Source organism: Scatophagus argus, chromosome 13 (genome assembly GCF_020382885.2).
Source record: "Scatophagus argus isolate fScaArg1 chromosome 13, fScaArg1.pri, whole genome shotgun sequence".
Lineage (NCBI taxonomy): Eukaryota > Metazoa > Chordata > Actinopteri > Scatophagidae > Scatophagus > Scatophagus argus.
Window position 1 is genome coordinate 19,241,533 of NC_058505.1, and position 19,306 is coordinate 19,260,838.

Consider the following 19,306-nt stretch of genomic DNA (forward strand, 5'->3'; position numbering starts at 1 on the left):
TGACTTTTTATGCAGAGACAAAATGCAGTATGCTTGTTTGTATGCATAGCGAAGTCGTCAAAAGTAATGAAGTATCAATACCTTTTCAATATCACATGTTTAAAACAATATGATATTTGCATTCAGTAGCCTTGAGGGTATCAAAACTATAAAAAACAGATCTCTAATCAAATTTTCAACCCAATGCATTGCCAAAATAATATATAAACACAAAGACAGCACAGACAGTGGTTTATACTATTTTCCTTCATGTCACTTTTGTGAGATGAATTCCAGTTTGTACCACTTCAACACTTTACTGTATGTTGGGTTTAATGAAAGAAAAAGAACAAAGATTTGCAGTACTGAGCACAGTGGAAACCATTTTATTGACTGTAGTCAGTTTAGTTCATTTGTGATTGAGCCTTTATTCCCCCCAGGATAACCAAAGACTTATTTTTGTCATTGGTTTTTACTTGTTTTTTGGTGGATATTTTAAACTCTCTCTCTATCATGCCCATAAACTGCATCATCTGGAATCACATTACACGCTTCTCTCCAAATGCCAGTGCTCTGAATGGTTATGCTGTAGTTGTGCTTGGATGAAATGCACACAGACTTTTTAGTTAAAGGCCACTGCCTCTCAGCTGATGTCTCCGCATGTCGAGCACAGCTCGGGTGAACCGTCTGGTATTTTGGAAAGTTGAGGCTCCAAAAGTTTCGGCTTAAAAGTAAAAGAGGAAATATCATGATATTGGCAAAGCAGACGTAACTCGAGCAGTGTGCACTCATGTGAATAATCTGCGATCTTTAGATGTCTGTATTTCTTTCTGACATTAGAGGGCTTTAATATTGGATATCATTATAGTCTAATTTAGCACTTCACCTCAATACAGAATTGCAATGAGTATATGATGATGATGGTGTTGTTTTTGATAATGTAGGTGATGACGATGCTTCTTTTTAAACCCCCATTGATCCAGAGAAGGCTGACTGCTTGATGATGACAGTTGCAGATTCATGTGTATGTTCTCCTTATTGATCTGGAAATAGGAAGGAGGGAGTGAGTTACATATTAAACACCAGCTCTGGGTGTGATCCATACCGAACTCTACGTATTGACCTTCTACGTGGACGGAATGTGGGGGGGAGAAGGACAAAAGGTAGAAGGTTAGGGATCTGTGCAGAACTCTTCCTGTTGATCAGGTGGATGGAGGAGCGAGTGAGGCTACATTACATCCAACAGTTGTTTGGATGTAATGTAGCTGAAATGAATGTGGTTCACCATTTACAGGTTTTCAAAAGTATTGTTTGTTCCACACTCATGTACAATGATTTGACGCCAGCTTTTATCTAGCAGCAGACTCAATGCAATTTCACACGCTGTGATTTCAGCTGCAAGAGGGGATGTAGGAAATTATTTATTCTGTTTTTCTGTAATGGTGTGGAGCTCTTTAAGCACTTAGTCTTTTAACGTTGAGCAGGCGAGATTAGCGGGCAGGCCGGGGGCCATTAGGAACAGTGTGTTTGTAGTAATCTGAAGTACTATTTGGGATTCTCTGTCACTAAGACACAATTTATCATCACCTGTCTTGTCTGCATGTCTTGGAAAATATAGCATTTCCTAAACTTATCAGTTGTAGCCTGATAACTGCACTGAATTGCTGTATTGCTTCATTCATTTAGCCTCGCAGTGTTTTATGTGTCTTTATCATTATTCATTATCATCATTATTTCATCATTATTTTGTGATCCACTCGTCCTGCCAACTCAATTTTCAGTTGTCATGGAAGCTGGAGGCAGTTGGGAAATATTATCTTGATGTTCTTTTTCAGAACAATTAAAGGGTTAATTTAAGGGTCGTAAGTCAGCTTAAGACTGTCAAATGTAAAAACAACAATGAGAAAAAAAAGGTCTTCCTTAAACAGATTTCACCAGGTTTTCCCATTCAGTTGCTTAAAACAAAAAATTTCCCTCAAAATCTTTAACGTGTGGGCATGTCTCACAAAATAGTTTTACCAGCTATGCAGAAATGTGTTCATTACAACTTTTTTTTGTAGTGAAAACTCAAAAACAACACTGTCTAATCCACAGCGTGATCTGTAAGATAATATTGTAAAAACAGCAATCACTCAACCATGTCTGAGATGTGCCCAGTGATGGAGAGCTCGAGAACCAGGCTGCTTGTTCTCGTTATATACAACCATTAGGACAATGAAACTTCCTGCCTTTTTCAGTGTGATGTCCTCTTGATGACATCCATATTTTCACAGCAAGCCATTTTGAACACGACAAAAATCTTTCCAAAGCTGTCACAAAAAGTTGGAGAAAGTCTGTCTTTTAGACATGGACAGCGGGTTGAAAAGAGGACAGAGATATGGATGGATTCAGAGCAAGAAGAGAGGCTGAGAGAGGGAGGGAGTGAAGGAATAACAAGATGAGCCAGGAGGCAGGGGGGAGGGGGCTGTGAGATGTATTCTCATGTTAAGCCCTTTTAACCTGCTACCCTGCAAACACACGCAAACATACACTGAGTTAGCATGAGTCACTCAGAGACCCAGACACTCTTAATAAGCCTAATATCCTCCACCGTCACAGACAGGCTCAGTCTGTCACACTCGGCTCCGTTTGTGTGTGCGCGCGCGTGTGTGTTTGTGTGTGCGTGTGCACACAAGTGCACTAACTGGCTCCCAGTGTTAGTACAGTCATCTGCGACTATATTATTGATCTGCCAGTAGAACGAAGACAGAACTGTCACAGTTAAGCTCCGATGAAAACATTCTTAGTCCGCAACCAGACACATGCATACGCACTGGGAGATTTTGCAGACACACAAACATGCACCTAAACACACAAATACATAATCGGGCTGACTTGAAAGGAGCCTGTTCTGAAGCCCACAAGCTTAAATATGGCATTCAAGTAGACTGGAGAAAATGTAATGCAAAGCTATTAATGCAATGTTTTAAACAAATTGTGTAAAAAAATAAGAGGAAAAAACCTGAAGGGCTGTTTTTACTCAGATGATGTTTTCATTTTTCAGTTTGATTCTTTTTCATGCATTTTTCATTGATTTGTTGGTCATTTATGAGCAATATTCCGTAGGTCTACAAATAATTTTTATGAAGAAATGATCCCTACTGCGAGAAAGTTTGTTTGTTTGTTTTTTGTGTTCCCATGAAGGCTAATTGCACTAAATATCATCAAAGTCAGACAGGGTCTGATCAGTGATGAGTGTTTCTATTTACCTGATTTGGAATCGTTATTTTCACATGAAGCCCAGCTGAATAAGATGGGCTAAGATGGCTTGTTTTGTCTGAGTGCTGACAGTGCTGCGTAGTCACTGAAATATTGTTTGAGTTTTGAGTCTGTGTTCATTTCTGTTGCTGGATGTTATAGTTATGGTAGCCTAGTGGGAGATAGCATTTTTCCGATTTTCTTTTGTTTCCTCGAAGTAAGCAGAAGATGCGCAGCGATTGATGGGGAAGTAGTGACCGCAGAACATAAAAACAGAGAAAGAGAGGGCTCAACCTGGAAAGTGCGCTGAGCGGCAAGTGGTTGTTTTTATCGAGACTGAGTTACAGTCCTTCAGTTGGTAGCTACTGAAAGGAAGTGAGGCTGTTGCTAAGGCACACGCGAGATCGCCGAAAGAGCTTTTTTCTTTAAGTTATTGAACTTCACCTGTCTCGGTAAGCTAACTTTAGCCTTGTTTTCTGCTTTAGAGTGTGTTAGCGGCTAGTAGATGCTATAGTGACTTTAATAAAAAGTTCTTTGTGTATTGCACTGTAACCCTCTGAAGGGAAATAATATTCACGATGCGTTTAGGGAGGAGGGAAAAAACAATATTTTTCCACGTGAACCTTCTGTTTACTTGCTCCTTACGTTAGAGATATTTAGGTATTTTTGCAAACTTTTTGATGCTATGTAAGATGTCTGCTTTATTGTGTATTGAAATGCTGTTTAAACTGAAACAGTTTAATTCTGTTTTCTGTTTTCTGTAATTGTATTGTGTTGAAGTATGCTAGGCCTATGTATTTTGTTAGAACAGGATTCCAACATTTTTCTCTCGGAATGTGGAAGTCGAATTAGAGAATAACAGTACTTTTAATTTAATTGTTTTAATTTGCACTTGGTATCGCCAAGTATCGACCTAATAAAATGTTGTACAACATAATTGGAAACACGGAAAATATAGAAGTTATAAACTGTTTATAAAAATACAGGTCAGCTTTTTTTGTTAGGGATGGAAGGATCCAGTGAAGAAGATGAGCTGGTACAGAGAGCGAGCCACCCAGGCTGATTTTCATGATACACAGTACCTCTGAAACAGCTGGATTATCCACAGGTGCAGCGGTTGGACCGTACCAGTTACCTTGGCTGGTGCCAACCTGAACAGATATTACACTGATAGAGCACTCTGACACAGAACACTCTGACAGGTCAGATTCTCATCTGATCTGAATTTAGACTCCATGGAAATTGACTTGAAATCACTTGCACAGTGAAAGGAACTACTTAACCTCAATACAAGACTGAGGACCCTTAATTGTTTCAAAGGTCCCATTTTTTATTTTTCAGATGCCTGTAAATGTAAATGTTGAGTTAATCACATTAACTATATAACCTAAAATTCCAGGTTATTGAATTCAGTTTAGTTGTTGTCATGGTTATTACACTCATACTTGGCTCCTTCCAAACCTAGAATGAGATAGATACGTGTGTTTTCCCAGAGTGCGTTGCACACTGTTTACATGTGATGTACTACATCTTAAGGAGAAATGTTAAAACTACCCATAGATTACTTTTTGCAGAAGTGACACCTGCATGGTAGGAACTTTTGTGCTCAACTGAAAAAGATCTTATGAATGATGCAAACTGCCCCATATAAGAATAAATCCACGTGGCTTAGGTCGCTATGGTAATTATGTAGTATAGGGTGCACAGTAGTGCATCAGTACAGCTGTTTCTTTTAAGCATGACCATCACTGTCACCAAAAACTGGTTGTTAGCATGGGGCTGTCAAACACATGCATAACATTGTATGCTTTTCCTGGTATTTGTTGTTTACATCAGTTCTGCCTCATCTCCTCATCACAATAGCTTTCAAAGATTTGTCTGTAATATTTTACCCAAGAGGGGTGGTGCAGTGGTGACTCACCACCTCACAGCAAGGGGGTTCCAGGTTTGAGTCCGGGTGTGGGCCCTTTTATGCAGAGTTTTCATGTTCTCTCAGTGCCTGTGTGGATTTTCTCCAGGTACACCAGTTTCCTCCCACAGTCCCAAAATCTTGCATGTCTGTGTTTGTGTGTTGGCAGTGCGATTGAGTGGGAACGAGTCCAGGGTGTACCCTGCCTCTCGTCAGCTGGGATAGGCTCCAGCCTCCCCCATGACCCTGCATGGATAAGGGGCATAGAAAATGCATAGATGGATTTTAATTGAGCAGCAAAAAAAAAAAAAAAAAAAAAAAAAAAAAAATCCACCCCTCTCACTTGGGGAAACATTATAGTTTCTCCCTGTTTGCTCAGTTGAAGCTTGTTCATAGATGTTGCCACAGGAATAGATTGGAGAAACAGCACTATTGATAGCAAAATTTGATTGATTCTTCAAATGCAGTCATGACAGTTTCAAGCACCTGAGAGTTGGCTGCAGCAGCACAATGGGATTAAGGACAGCTTGTCGGCCATGTTGGCTACAAACTGATGTTTTCCTTAATTTAGTCCTGGAAGTCAGCCATCCGGTAAATGCCTTGGCTGAACCTCATCGATGCTGATAAGGAGACCTGGCACATGGCTTCTGATGCATGTATGTGTGTACAGTAAGTGTGTGCACCAGGCCAAGTCCAGAACCAGCAAATTTTTATGACATCTAGCTAGCTAGAGAGCAGGTAGCTTTGGCTGGTCAGTCTGGAGAGAGAACACCACAGTGCACTGCTACTGCAACAGTTGGACTAAACACAGTGTTTTGGCACCAGGCCTGTGTCACGCATCGGTTTCCAAGGAGAACCTGTCCAGGCAGAAACTTAGGGGACACAGATTCCCTGTAGCAACTGTGCTTAATTGCAGCAGCTTGCAAAGCATCCTCCTCCTGTGATGTAGCCTTCTTGGCTACATCAAGAGCAGATGAGAGATAATGTCAGCATATGCTATGAATGATGTGTAAGAGAGTTGAACTACTCCTTCCATTATAAGATAAAACTATAATTCCCGCAGAAAGAAGAGGACTGTTGTCACTTTACTAGATGGCCTCTGAACAGTTATCCCAATGGGAGGCTTTGTCTATTGACAGTTGCATTTATTTATAGCTCTTGACAGGCTCAATATTTCAGCCCTTGATAACTGCAAAAAAGGGGGGGACGAGATGTGAAGAGTGTTGGCCTAGTGAAGTCAGCATGCATCAGCTTTTGTTTGTACGGTGCTCGGCTGAAAAAGATGACTGATCATGCCACTCTGTGAAGTCCTGAAGCGCTGCTTTATAGTTGCGCAAAAGGCTTGGGTTTTTAAATTCTGTTTCGAAGGAGGGCTCAAACATCTGTACAGCACCATAAGAGAGACGTGTCACAGCCAATCATTTTTGACATCCATATTTGTCAAGAAATATTTCTACCCACAACTATTTTTGAGACATCCAGGCTGATTGGCAGTGTTGGAGAATTTTGGCGCACAGCTTATTTATCTGCTGAGAGAAATGCATGCACAGATACTTCCAGGGATGATATCTGTCTTTGGCAGTTCTGGAAAGACTGGCTGGTCTCACACAGAGATCCAACATGTCTTCCCGCTCGCTTCTCATTTAACTTCTGGCCCAGAGTCAAAATGGCCGCCTCCCACACTGGCAGACTAGGAAGTCAATGTGACCAATTTAGTGGGTCACAGGAGACTTCTGCTTCTCTCTCTCCCTGTCTCTAACCATTTGTTTGGAGCATGTGGACGGGGTAACAGAAATGCCTTGTCCTGCTGCGCTTTAATCACTCGCTTCAAAGGGTCTCGTGTTTCTCTCTGTCTGGTTGGCAGAGGAGAGGAAAATGAAGCTCTACTTCACCTCGGCTGAATTCCTGTACATCAGACCCAGAAGAGACTGATATCTTCCTTCACCTTCACTGTCCTAGCTCCAGCCGAGCTTTTTATTAAAAAGCAACAGAGTTTCTGTAAAAAAAATATTATCGGTCGCAGCCAGACACAGAGCTCTGCATTCAGTCAGTGTTATTTTATTTAGCGATTGCAATTTGCTTCTGCACCGTCGGCAACAAGCATTATTGTATTTACATGTGCTGCTACACAAAGATGAATTATTAATTCTGCTTTTCTTTTACCACAGTAATAGTAATGTGAACCCTAACACAAGCTCATCATGTACAAGAAATGTAACTTGGTGATATATTGGCTAACGCACACAAATGTCAAGTACAGACATCTCACTGCATGTGTGTTGTTTGAGGATCATCTCTGCTGTGCATCTTCTTCAAATTAAGAAAAAGTAATATTTTCAAGTTTTTATCTCCAGTGTCCCCCAGCCAAAATAATTTTTTTTTTTTTTGGATATCCTTGCCACCTCTATAGTTTAGGTTTGATGAAACTAGGCGACTAAAACTACCCGCAGCAACAGTGTTTCTGTGTTTTGTTCAAGGATCCCTCAACAGGGTAGACCCTAACTTGCACAGAGGCTTAAGATGTGGTTTGAAGGACTTTCTATCTCACTACACTATCCTGCAGAGCATTATGCACTCCCTGGCCCTTCTCTGAGTAGCAGTGTTCAAGAGTCTCCCGAGGCTGTTGACATTTTAAACCGGTGGAATTCTCTCCTCTCTTGAGATATGAGATGCAGCTGAGTTAGATAGTACCTGGACAAAGCAGCAACAGTTAACTATTGTTCCAACATAATGCGCAATTAGGTAAAACTCAGGTGACCGGACAAGATAAAGCACATAGTTACAGAGCACACTGGGGTCCTCCATCTTCCAGCTCAGGCTGTAATTAAAGGTCCACAATAGCTGTTCTGGGATATGCTGGGGTTTTGTCCCCTGGCTGGCTCATGGGCTGTCTCACTGCCACCAGTGCAGCAGGAAATTCAAGCTGGGGTCACATTTCAATAAAATTAGCATCCCTGAACACAGCGTGTATCTTTCTCTATAGCATGGCTGTGTGTGTTTATCAGTATTCTCTCTGGATGTACAGTGTGAAATCTGTCATGTTGTCCTATAACTCTCACTGGTCCTGCACAGTATCAAGCTTCCAAATGTTGTTCACCTTTAATTTCGCATGCTCCATGTAGACTATGGAAGATGTCTCCAAGCTGGTCTTAACAACAGCTCTCTGATACTAAGAGACCGCCTGGCTCATGTATAACTACTGGCTTTCTGTGCTATCTGTGCCTCATTGTTCTGCTTGTTGTAGAACTGCATCTGCAGCCTAAAATCATTACTGTTCTATGTCTTAAATAAAGTACATTACAACTTGGCCTCATACTCAAAAATGTATTTGGACTCAAAAAGCAGTGACAAAGAGTGCAAGTGACAAAACTTTGGCTGCCAAATGGCCAAAGATTTTGTCTCTCTGAGTGTCCTGCCCTCGCTGAGGGAAAAGACTTTGGCCCTGAGCTGTACAAACAAATATTGAATGTTAGCAAAGCTTTACATGAAACTATGCACTATTACTGCTGACACTACTCCTACTACTACTACTACTGCTGCTGCTGCTGCTTCAGTTGATTCGTTCTATTATGTGCTTTAAATGTAAAGCCATGGCTTGAATCTGTGCACTAAATGACTTTGCATTTCAGAAAGTAAGAGATTTTTTGGAAAATTAAGTTTTAAATCTAGACAAATAAGTGAATCCATGAAGCTAAGCATTACATGCAGACACCAAGGGAAAATAAGGCGTTATTAATGACGAGACCGCTCAAAAAGTTACACAGAAATAGATAACTGTACAGAAAAAGCCAAGGGCAATTCAATAGACAGTCCAAACACTGGTGTGGCAGGTGAGTAATGTGGTCAGGGAAGAAAAGCGTTAAAAAACTCCAGAGAACCAGGGTGTGGAGATGACAGAGACATCCGAAGAACAAAGGTGGTGAGCTGGGCAGAGTGGAAACAGTGGAGGCAGAACCTGAGGTAAAAAGAGAGGCAAAGTTACTGAAGGTACAAAAAAGGAACCAACAGCAGAAGTTCACCAAAGATGCAGAGCTGAAGTACTGATACCACAATGAGTGTCAAAACAATCCAGCAAAGATGGAGAGTTAGGGTTAACCCTAACCCTTTCTGCAAACTGGCAGCAGGTGTGCAGGTTCAGAGGCAGGAAACTAATAGATCCTGACAGTGGTAGTAGCAGTGAAAGTGCCTTAAAATCACAAAATCCATTTTTGTTAAAAAGAGTGAGGGATAATATGAAAGATAATGTACTAAATGTGTTATTAGTTCAGCTTGACTAAGAAAGAATGGCCACTAAACAGCTGATGCAGTATGATCAGTGGCCTAAGTTAGCTAATATTGACTGTATGACTGTAGTGTTTATGTGGCCTACAGCCAAGTCATTCGGTATAGTTCCGGATTCCACTGCGATCAGCCAGTGAATTATGGGTCTCTTTGAAGTTATTTCAGCTTGCGATACTGCCTCTTGTGTTGCATTATGTTGCAGTTTTCCTGGGGCTCCCGACAGACACACTGCTGTCATTCCCAGGAAGAAGAGTTATTTACAGACTGCTGTCTATAGTAAACTGGCCTCTTGCTATTTCTGCCATTCTGAGAGTATATTCTTTTGCAGAGTAGGTATGACACCAGCTCCCGCCCTAGCTAAGGTTATATCCTGCCTGTGTTTGCCATCTGCACGTGTAGAAACAGAAAAGTGTGCATATTACCATAGCAAACCAGTTAACACAGTGGATGTTTTGCTTGTCTTAGGATTCCTGCTGTTACCAGCTGCTTTAAGTGTAACAGCACACCAAATTCAGCTAGCTGTCTCTGTACCACATTAAAAAAAACAGCAGAGGGTGGCTCAGAACAACCACTTTAAGGGGTGTGGCCTCCAAGGCAAGGAGACACAGATACTTGAATGGTAAGACACACTGACCACCACTCAGTGTAGCAGGAACAGCCAGCTGGCGGTCAGGACTAACCAGCCATGAGCAGCTGCTGTCGGATTCACTGTCTGTCCTGGAAACAGAGAGTCCGCTGGAGCTTTGACAATCACAGGAAGCACATTCAATGCTTGTAGAAGTTTATGTTTATGTAACCATGCTGTTGCTGAACTAGTGGCTTAGACTGCTGATGGGCTGTCTCCAGTGTGTGTCTGTGTCTGTGCAGAGCTGTCAGTAAGTTGTTGTCACCGTGCTGTTTATCATGGGATCACCATCAAGGGAGAGAATGCAGTCTGGTGGTGTTTCTACAGCTGGTCCAAGCACAAGTTCAAACTGTTGTGTCCAAATAGGAAAATATTAAGTAGAGGGTTAGTTTAAAGAAAAATCATTTAAACTCCTATGAGCGATGAGTCAGGCTCCCAGTCAAAGATGGACACTGTGGAAAGTGGGAAACCATCTGAGGGTTAACATCCTGTTTGTTAATACTAATTTCATGACATAGATTAAGTCCCAGACGGTAGATTCATTGTCAGCCTTGGCCTGCAAGGCACATGGTTTGAAACAGTACATGGTGTGCCGATCCATTTTCAACCCACAAAATGCTTTTAATCAATTTGAAAAGACGTGTCAGTATTAACACTAGCCTTTATAGGTTTCATTAAAGTACGGTCATATAATTTAGTTTACAGCTCATCATATCATCTGACTGCTTTCCTTTACTAACTATCATCGTCCAGCTCGTTGATCTGGTGATTGTGAAAGCCATAGAATATGTCTTATATCATTTCTATATTCATCAACCCATTCAGTGAGCCCTCATGTCCTGTGGAGGACCATGTGTATTTGTTTCTCTACCTGCACTGTTTATTCAGTTTCTTCGTTTATGTTGTCATCCTTATCCGCCTGAAATGTACAGCATCACAACTGCCCAAAGGTCAGTGTTACAAATGCATTTTAGCATCATAGTGTTGTCTGAGTAGATGGCAGAACTGGCACCACTGCTAAAATTTTTGATTATCTGAAAAGCTAACGCTGTGCGACAGCGATTGATGGTCAAAGAAATGAAGAGAATGAATATTGATGAGGCTGTTGGGAATGAAGCAAATATATTTTTCTTTGAGTAGTAAAGGAAAAACTTTGATGGGACACATTTTAATGCTAATTTAGACTTTCTTTGGATGGCTATTAGATTTTAAAAAGTGCAGCGTCAGTTGTGATGAGCGTGGATCAAATTGTGTGAGATGTGACTAGAGCAGCTAAAAGTAACTGAATATTGCTGCTGCCAACCTATGATTAATGTCTCAATGAAATGTATGCATAAAATAAGATCTGTATTATAAAACCCTTTGGGTTCAAGTTGTTGTGTTGTGTAAAATGGGCCTGAGTAAATTAACTATCACACTGTGGCTTTAGTTGTTGAATAAAAGAAATAGCATTGACACAGTAGTGGCTGCATTATTGTTTGATAGTTTCCAAGAGCTAAAAGGTCTTTGTTTTTCTTTCTTTGTGTTTTTCTTTTCCTTTATGGGTGGCGCTATTATCTAACAGCTCTGTCTACAAGAGGACCGGCCATTGTGGTCAGCACAGATAACCGATAATATGCAGGGCATGGAAATAGATGGATTATATGGACTGGGTTCAGAATGTGTTTATTGGGTGGATAAAATGACAGGATTTTCATTGCTATCTCTGGCATTCGCTCTTTTAAGCCTCCCTCATTGGATTTCGCAGGGCTCGCTCCTCTTTCTCTCCCTCTCATCTTTTGTGTTTCCCTGTTTTTTTCTCTTTTTTTCCCACTTTTATTTTCTATCTCTCCAGCATCCCCTGTCTTATATATCATTCTCTCCATCTCTCCTTCTCCTCTCTAACCTTTTCTGTTCCTTCTGTTTTCCGGTCCCTCAGTGGAGCATCCCAGTCAGTTAGATGAGGTGGTCAGAGAACAGTGGTTTGATTTGTGACATTATGTGTCTCTTGGAAAAGCACCAAATGGGCAAAATTTGCTCTTTTAAAGCAGCTGATTATGTCAGATTACAATGTACAATGGGGCCTGATCATTATTTGAAATTACCTAGCATTACGCTTCCCGACTGTTCTTTTATCCGGCTAAAAATAACAGCTTTACCAAATAGTGTTTTTAGCTAAAATGGTCGTAACTGGGCACAGGTATTTCAGTCAAGGGCTATTACCAAACTTACCATTTGCTTGATTTGGATTACAGCTCAAATTGTCCCCTTACCTTGACATATATTCTCACTTTAGTAAGGATTATTTATATAATATAGTTCAAAATGGCAGAGACCAATGAGAAGCAATGTGTCATACAGTCTAATGTAGCTTATTTCGTCAGGTTTTACTTCACACACCTTTGCTTTGTGTGCTTTTGGAGCTTCCGGAACATTGGCAGTCCTGCAAAATTAACTTTCTTTTAATGTTGTTCACTTGTTACTTAAGTATCAAGGTGGACCCTCAGCATATTTATATAAACATTTATATATTGGGGCTGTGCAGTGGTTAGCACTGTGGCCACACAGCAAGTAGGTTCCAGGTTTGACTCCTGGTCTGGACCCTTCTGTGGAGTTTGCATGTTCTCCCTGTGCCTGTGTGGATTTTCTTAGGTTAACTGGCTTCTCTGCGATGCCCCTAGGTGTGAGCGTGTGTGTTTGTCTGTCTTTGTGTGTCGACACTGTGATTGATTCTCCCCCGTTGTTATCTGGGATATGCCCCCCCAAACCCTGCATGGATTAGCGGTATAGAAAATGAATGGATTTATATATTGCTAACCTACTTTGCCCATTTGATTTGGAGGTAATGGGTTAGAGTTGTCAAAAGTCGTGAAGTATCAATACTTTTTCAATACCATGCGTTTAAAACAATCAGATACCTGCATTTTATAGTATCAAAAGTACCAAAGCTCGTACAAAAAGAGAAATACAATAATAAAAGAAAACTGAACAAATCAAGATGTTAACAGAGGTTAACATTATTGTATAGATTCATATACATACCAACACACACTGCATATCATATGTGGGTTTTGGGTGACCAGGTCAGTATATTTGCCTCTGGGGGTGAAATTTGTTTGACAGAAATAGTGTAGCTACAGCTCAAGTCTCATTCAAGATCATTTAAATTTGTTAGGGTTGAGCAAAAAGCTTTCGGTCTTCAGTTGTTCAGTCATTACTAGGCAAACGCAAAGGAGATGACATATTTTGGGAGCCATCAGTTGTCAAAGATTATTGAAATATATTGTGGAACAAAACTTGTCACCACTTTCCACTGATCAGTTTTTAGCCAGTGACGATGGAAATGGGGATGGAGCTTCTCTCTTTGTGACCTTGTGACATCCTAATCTGGTCTAAAAGGTCTAAAAGGTCTGTCTAAAAGGTCAGTCAGCTTGTAGAAATAGCTGAAAGTGTTTTGAGACGTTACAGTATTGTTGCCGAATCTTGCAGTAAACAACACTGTCATTTGCTTGGGATTATGCTATATGGGATTACGTAACATGTTTGCATTTTGTGTGTGCCAGAATGCAGCAGAGGATGAGTACAATCACGTATTGTATGGCACTGACAAGCATGAGCTTTGCACATTCAAACACAAAAGCCAATGTTTAGTCCTGGATGCGAAAGATCCATGCACTGTCTTGTACACACACAAACTAAAGCACACCTAACACCTGCACGTACATGCACAGTGCATTATATCATTAGTGGTGATGAAGTACCATGCCATGGCGTGACCTGCTGCAGGTGACTTGATCACGATGTCAATTAGTGCTCTCTCGGCCCACTAATTATACTGTCACGTCCTGTTGATGCGCCATAGAGATTCAATAGAAAAAACCACTAACTCTTTGTGTTTCCTGGGCCAGGAGGTCAATGAGCTGTTTCAGATAGTGAGGACTGATTAAATGTACCTGGTGGCCAGGAGGAGGAAAACTGCTTGTGTGAGCAGAGAGGAGGGGGTAGAGAAAGATGAAAGGATAGAAGATTTTTGCGGTCCCTGAGGATGATGACGATCCAATTAATTTTTCTCTTGTACCTTACTATGGGGTTGACATTTGTGGTTTTAAACAAAACAAGTCAACAGTTAGTGAATGGATTGCCATAAGACCTGCCACACACATTCCCATCATCCTCAGCTGTACTTTGTCTTAGATGCTAAGATGGTGAGCACGATGTTATAGCTAATAAACGTCCACATGTTGATATTGTCTGCAGTGTTAGCATTTGGCTGCCTCTGTGTCAAAGTAAAGCTTCACAGAGCTGCTAGCATGGCTGGAGACTGTCTTGTGATTTAAGAAATGATTTAAAATACTAGAAAAATATCAAAAATTGTTGGTGATTTTTCTGTGCAAGGTTTTTCCGTTAAACTACATAAATAATTAACTAACTAATGTTTTTGCCTTAATAGATGTATAGCAAAAGGCTGAACTTAGAGCTAAATGGCAGCCGGTGAAGAGCAGTCTGATTTTCTCTTTTCACTCAGTGATCACACCCTGACTCTGATTCATGATCCAACTGTATTTGATTATTCTGCTATAGTGTAGTCCATTTCAGCCCCAAGATGTTCTGCCATATCCTGATCTAATTCTGCTTTTCCCCTAGTCTTATCTGGTATTGTCTTGTCTCTTCTGGTCTGTTTTGATCTCCCTGATAAATTGAACAAATTCCTATATCCCAGTTCAGTCCAGTTTTAAAAATCTGAAACCATCTGGACTGTTTCACATTCCAGCTGTTGATGTAACCACGTGATGAGAACACAGCTTGGTCTCTTTTCAGTTTCCAGTTTGCTCCATCCAAGGTGTATGCCTGATATGAACACACTCCATCCTCCAAGACACCTAGGTCCAGTCGCTCTCTACTCCCTTGCTTTTTGTGATACATTTGTGTGTGCCTCTTTTCTGTAACTAATGTTTGATGTGGTATAGCTTGTGTGTGTATGTGCATGTATGGGGGTGTATTGTATGGTATAATAGCGCCTGATGAATGAGGAGTCTGCTTTGCTGACAGAGGGTCCCATTAGCATGTATCGCTTGGCTCCCCCTCGCAATCCGTCACACACCACACACACGCACACACTTACATACACACACATAACGAAGGTAATCAATGGGATGATTTAATAGCATCTGTTTTGTGTCCGCAGGGTGTGAATAGCATTTGTTGCTATGTTTAGCTTTGGGTTACAGATATGGAGGGTTTCTTAGCAAAATGCTTTTCAATTTGAATTATGCAGCGATACTGATGTGATAGAATATTGCCTCCTGATATTCATTGGTCAGTATTTGAAGGAAGACTGATACAGCTCTCTTGAATGTATGCTAAATAGAAAGCTAGAACCAGCAGGCAATTAGAAGTTAGGCAGCTTGGCTTTTTCCAAAGTTCCATGTTTGCCCATACAGAGACATAACATATTACTGAGCAAACTTTAGAGGTATTGGTATTTGGTAATGGGTATTTTTTATAACCTTGGACAGAGCCAGGTCTGCTTTCTGTCTTGAACTAAGCTAATGACCTACTGGCTCTTGCTTCATATATAGCATATAGCTATGAGAGCATCTTTACCTCACAGGGGTAGAATGTAACCAGTCTTTGAGTATCACAAGTGGTTAATCATTTGCCAGTCGAGGCAGACTGAAATGCTTTTAAATGAAGCCCTCGACCCACTTGAGACAAGTGATCATCAGAGGAGCCCTAAACACATCTTAGTGGTGGTTATTTTGCATCTCAAACCATTAACACTGTGTGCTACAGTGAGTAGGGCTTTGGAAAGTGTCATTATATGAAGTCACACTGCTGCACACTGATCTTCTGTACTTGTTGGCAGTTAATTATCTACATTGTGCCTGCGGTCAGCTTATATCATCATGTGGCTTGGGATATAGCAGGGTAGCTAATGTTAGCTTACTGGGATTGATCTGCTGTATTGACTGTCCTGCATGTAACTTTAGTCAGTTGTGCTAAACAAGGCAATGAAATTTTTACCATGGTAGAAAAAAAAATATTCCATCTTAAAAAACATTCCATTCCATCCCATCTAACCTGCGGACAGCAGCAAGTTTATGTAACTTGCCAGTCTTTTATCTGACTGCAGTGATTCTCACTGACATGGATACGTATCAGTAAAGATTAAGCAGTGAATCTTCCATTTTCTGTCATGCTAACAGATAGGACAAATAAAAGAACAGTCTGAGAACTGGCAGGGCTATGACTATTGACTACTATGACTGGCTTAGCTTTTTTAAAAACCCAATCAAGCGCTTTTTACAGCCATGCAATCACCTGACAAATGATTTGAGAGACATATTAATCACAGCTCCTGTTGTGTGTAAGGAGAAGACATTTGGATCTATAGCAGTAAACGATATTGAATATTTGTCAGAAAAGCTCCAACTGGAGGAAACATTCTGACTAACAATTAACAGCTCATGAACTGAAAGAATGCTATTTTCTTCCCCATCTCCTAAATATTGGTTGTGCAGATTTCTGTTCTGCTGTAAAGATTTCTATCTTATGAAATATCTGACATCCACGATAGTCAGTTTCCTTCAGTTCCTTAAATGAGGGGTAGTGACTGTAAAAACTTGCTCATTTCAGCTTTGTCATTACAGGTTGGATGTTTTTTGTGTTCTCATAGTTTCAAAACACAAGTAGAAAACTGTAACATAGAACAAAAAGCCAACAAGATACTAAGACATTTACAGACTAGCAAGGTTAATTCTTCTTTAGAAACACAATTTTGTTTTTCTTAAGTGTCTGAGACATGGGCCCACTGAAAGCACTTTCAGTGTCTCATCAGGCAGTAAATATAGTTAATAATGTCAGTAGTTAAATGGTGAAGGGCATTGGCAGTCATTTGGAGACGCAATTGACTATTTCAGGGTCAAGCACCTTTATCAACAGCTACTGTATGTTTCCATCTAGGTAAGAATGAGAGGACAACAATGAAGTGATCAACAGTTACATTACCAAACACCAGTGTCAAGATTAGTGTTGACTGAAATAAGTTTCAGATTTGCAACAAAGCATTAAAAATTAAGATTGAGCGGCAGAAAGCAATCAAATCATGTTTCGCTTTCTGCCATGAATTCTATTACAATAGTTAATTGGTTGCATGCATTTGCACCCAATGGTAGATCATAGTCACAATCACAAACATAACCAAAGTGTACTTGTGTGTGTATCTTAGCTGCAGAGAAGCGTGTGTTTCTCATTTGTTCAACACTTCCAGTTATACAACTAATATAGAACTATTTATGTGATCTAGAATCAGATTCCACTTACTTGTGTAAACCAGCTAAAATCAAGGAGCTATCTTCTGTGTATTTTCTGTGGTCACGACACAGTACCACATCAGTGCATGTGTTTGTATGAATATTTTTCCTTATGCTTTCCAGAACATTTTGGTACACTGTCATATTTTTGTTATTCTTTCCAAAATAAAGACTCTTTTCCATCCCAATTTAAACCGATGTAGCAGCATCTCAATGCCCTTTCAGAAATATTTATCTCAAAGCCCTTTCTGCTGCCTGAAATCTTTTCTAGAGTGGGATTAGGATAACAATTTAGTAGGATAAAATCCTTGTTTCTCCAAAAGAAACTTAGGGTTAGGGGTTAAGATTTTACCAAACCCCTGGCTTTTGCTGTTTCTCATCTCTCTGCTGAAAGTAAACATGAAAAAACTGCAAATGGAGATAAAATGTTTTTTTTGCCAGATGACATACTAAAATATAAAACTCTTCAAAACACTGTTTTGCATGGTATTCTTGTCTTTTATTGATACTGTAAAGTGGATTTTGATGGGAAAAATGATGGAAATGCTGTTACAATGTAAATTTGTTCTGTCAGCTCACCAGCAAATAAGAACAAAAGTTAGCGTGAAATATAATTTTTGCTCATATTTCTAACCCTGTTTGCTATCTGTTGTTTGTCTCTTGCAGTTCAGCAGATGAGAAATTTCGCTGGAACAACCAAGGTAATATTTCCCTTTTAAAAGCTCTGAGTACATTTTGTCTGGTTCTCTATTGTTTGCATTCCGGCTCTGCACATTGCTGACTCTGCTCATTACAATAGTAGCCATTGTACAAATCCCCCATCATGCACTAACAATATATTGATGCAATCCTGTACAAGAACTATTGTGGCTGCAGCAATGAAAATGCTCAGTCAAACTGTCAAACAGTCTCTGTACTGAAACGAGGGTTAAAAAAAAAGGATGTCCCCACAAAAAACTCCTGTCCCCCAGTGTCCCTCACCAAGCCTCACCTCTTCTGACAGCTGAGTAAAGGTCAAACAGCATTTACAAATAATTCTCAGCATTTAGATTAACCTGTTTGGAGAGCCAGATGTGAAGTGTTTCCCAAAAAGGAGGAAACAAGAATCAATGAGTGTGAGGCCTTTCATTGATTTGAAAGTCAAATGAAGACACCTCTTTGGGCTTGACAACTTCTTTGACAGCATTTCAGCTAAAGAAACACCACCCATGCGTGACACTCAGGTCCCCCTCTCTCCCTCTCTGTCAGTCATGTTGAGGTGTATAGGGTGTTGGGGGTAGATTGATTATCTGGAGTGCAGGGTTGATGACCCTTGCCAACAAAGGGGTGACTAAAGGTTTGTGGTCAGACATATTATACTGAAGCCTTTCAGTGTGTGCTGCGGCCTTCAGCCATCTGTCGCACTGAGGCCTGACCACTCGGCCCCAGAAAGACTAAATTTATGTGTTGCCCAAAAGGAAAACCTTCCCTCACTCCAATCAGACCTTTTGATCTTTTCATCACTCACAAATCATTAAAAACCCATCACTTCTGGATCAAGCAGATTTAAAATGAGTTTTAGCTTGTGTGTGTGAGGGTGAGAGTAAATCCAGTATAATGCAGCAGACAGCGCTGGAAATGTTTCACCAACAGCATCAACATCATCAGTGTGCAATTGCGTCAGTCTAAGTCAATAAGAGCTGCCTCCTAAATCCACTCACTAAGGCCTCTACCATTACCATCTCTCTCTCTTTCTGTCCCGATAAGAGATTAATGTTGCTCCTAAGACTCATTTGTAAGGTTTTATCCAACCTTGGCAGCCCTTTCTAACATGAAGACACTGGGAATGTTATCAGCCTTACTCTGACAGACAAACGGCTTGGTATCTAAGTGCAAGATGTTGCCCTTAGACTTAGATCCCACGAGATTTATTGCTGGATTATCAGTTAGGTTTTTACCCTTGACCCTAGGTTTTACCCTGACACATTACTTTAGAGATGTGGA

General features: G+C 40.5%; 1 protein-coding gene across 10 annotated transcripts in view; it reads left to right on the forward strand.

Annotated features, from left to right (window-relative positions):
* ctnnd2b (catenin (cadherin-associated protein), delta 2b) overlaps window positions 1-19,306 on the forward strand; it is a 146,614-nt gene that overhangs the window by 54,261 nt on the left and 73,047 nt on the right. For all 10 annotated transcript variants that reach the window (XM_046408255.1, XM_046408258.1, XM_046408257.1 and 7 more), the window contains one exon: window positions 17,990-18,024. In XM_046408255.1, the coding sequence (XP_046264211.1) occupies window positions 17,990-18,024 (35 nt within the window). The remainder of the gene's footprint in view (window positions 1-17,989; window positions 18,025-19,306) is intronic.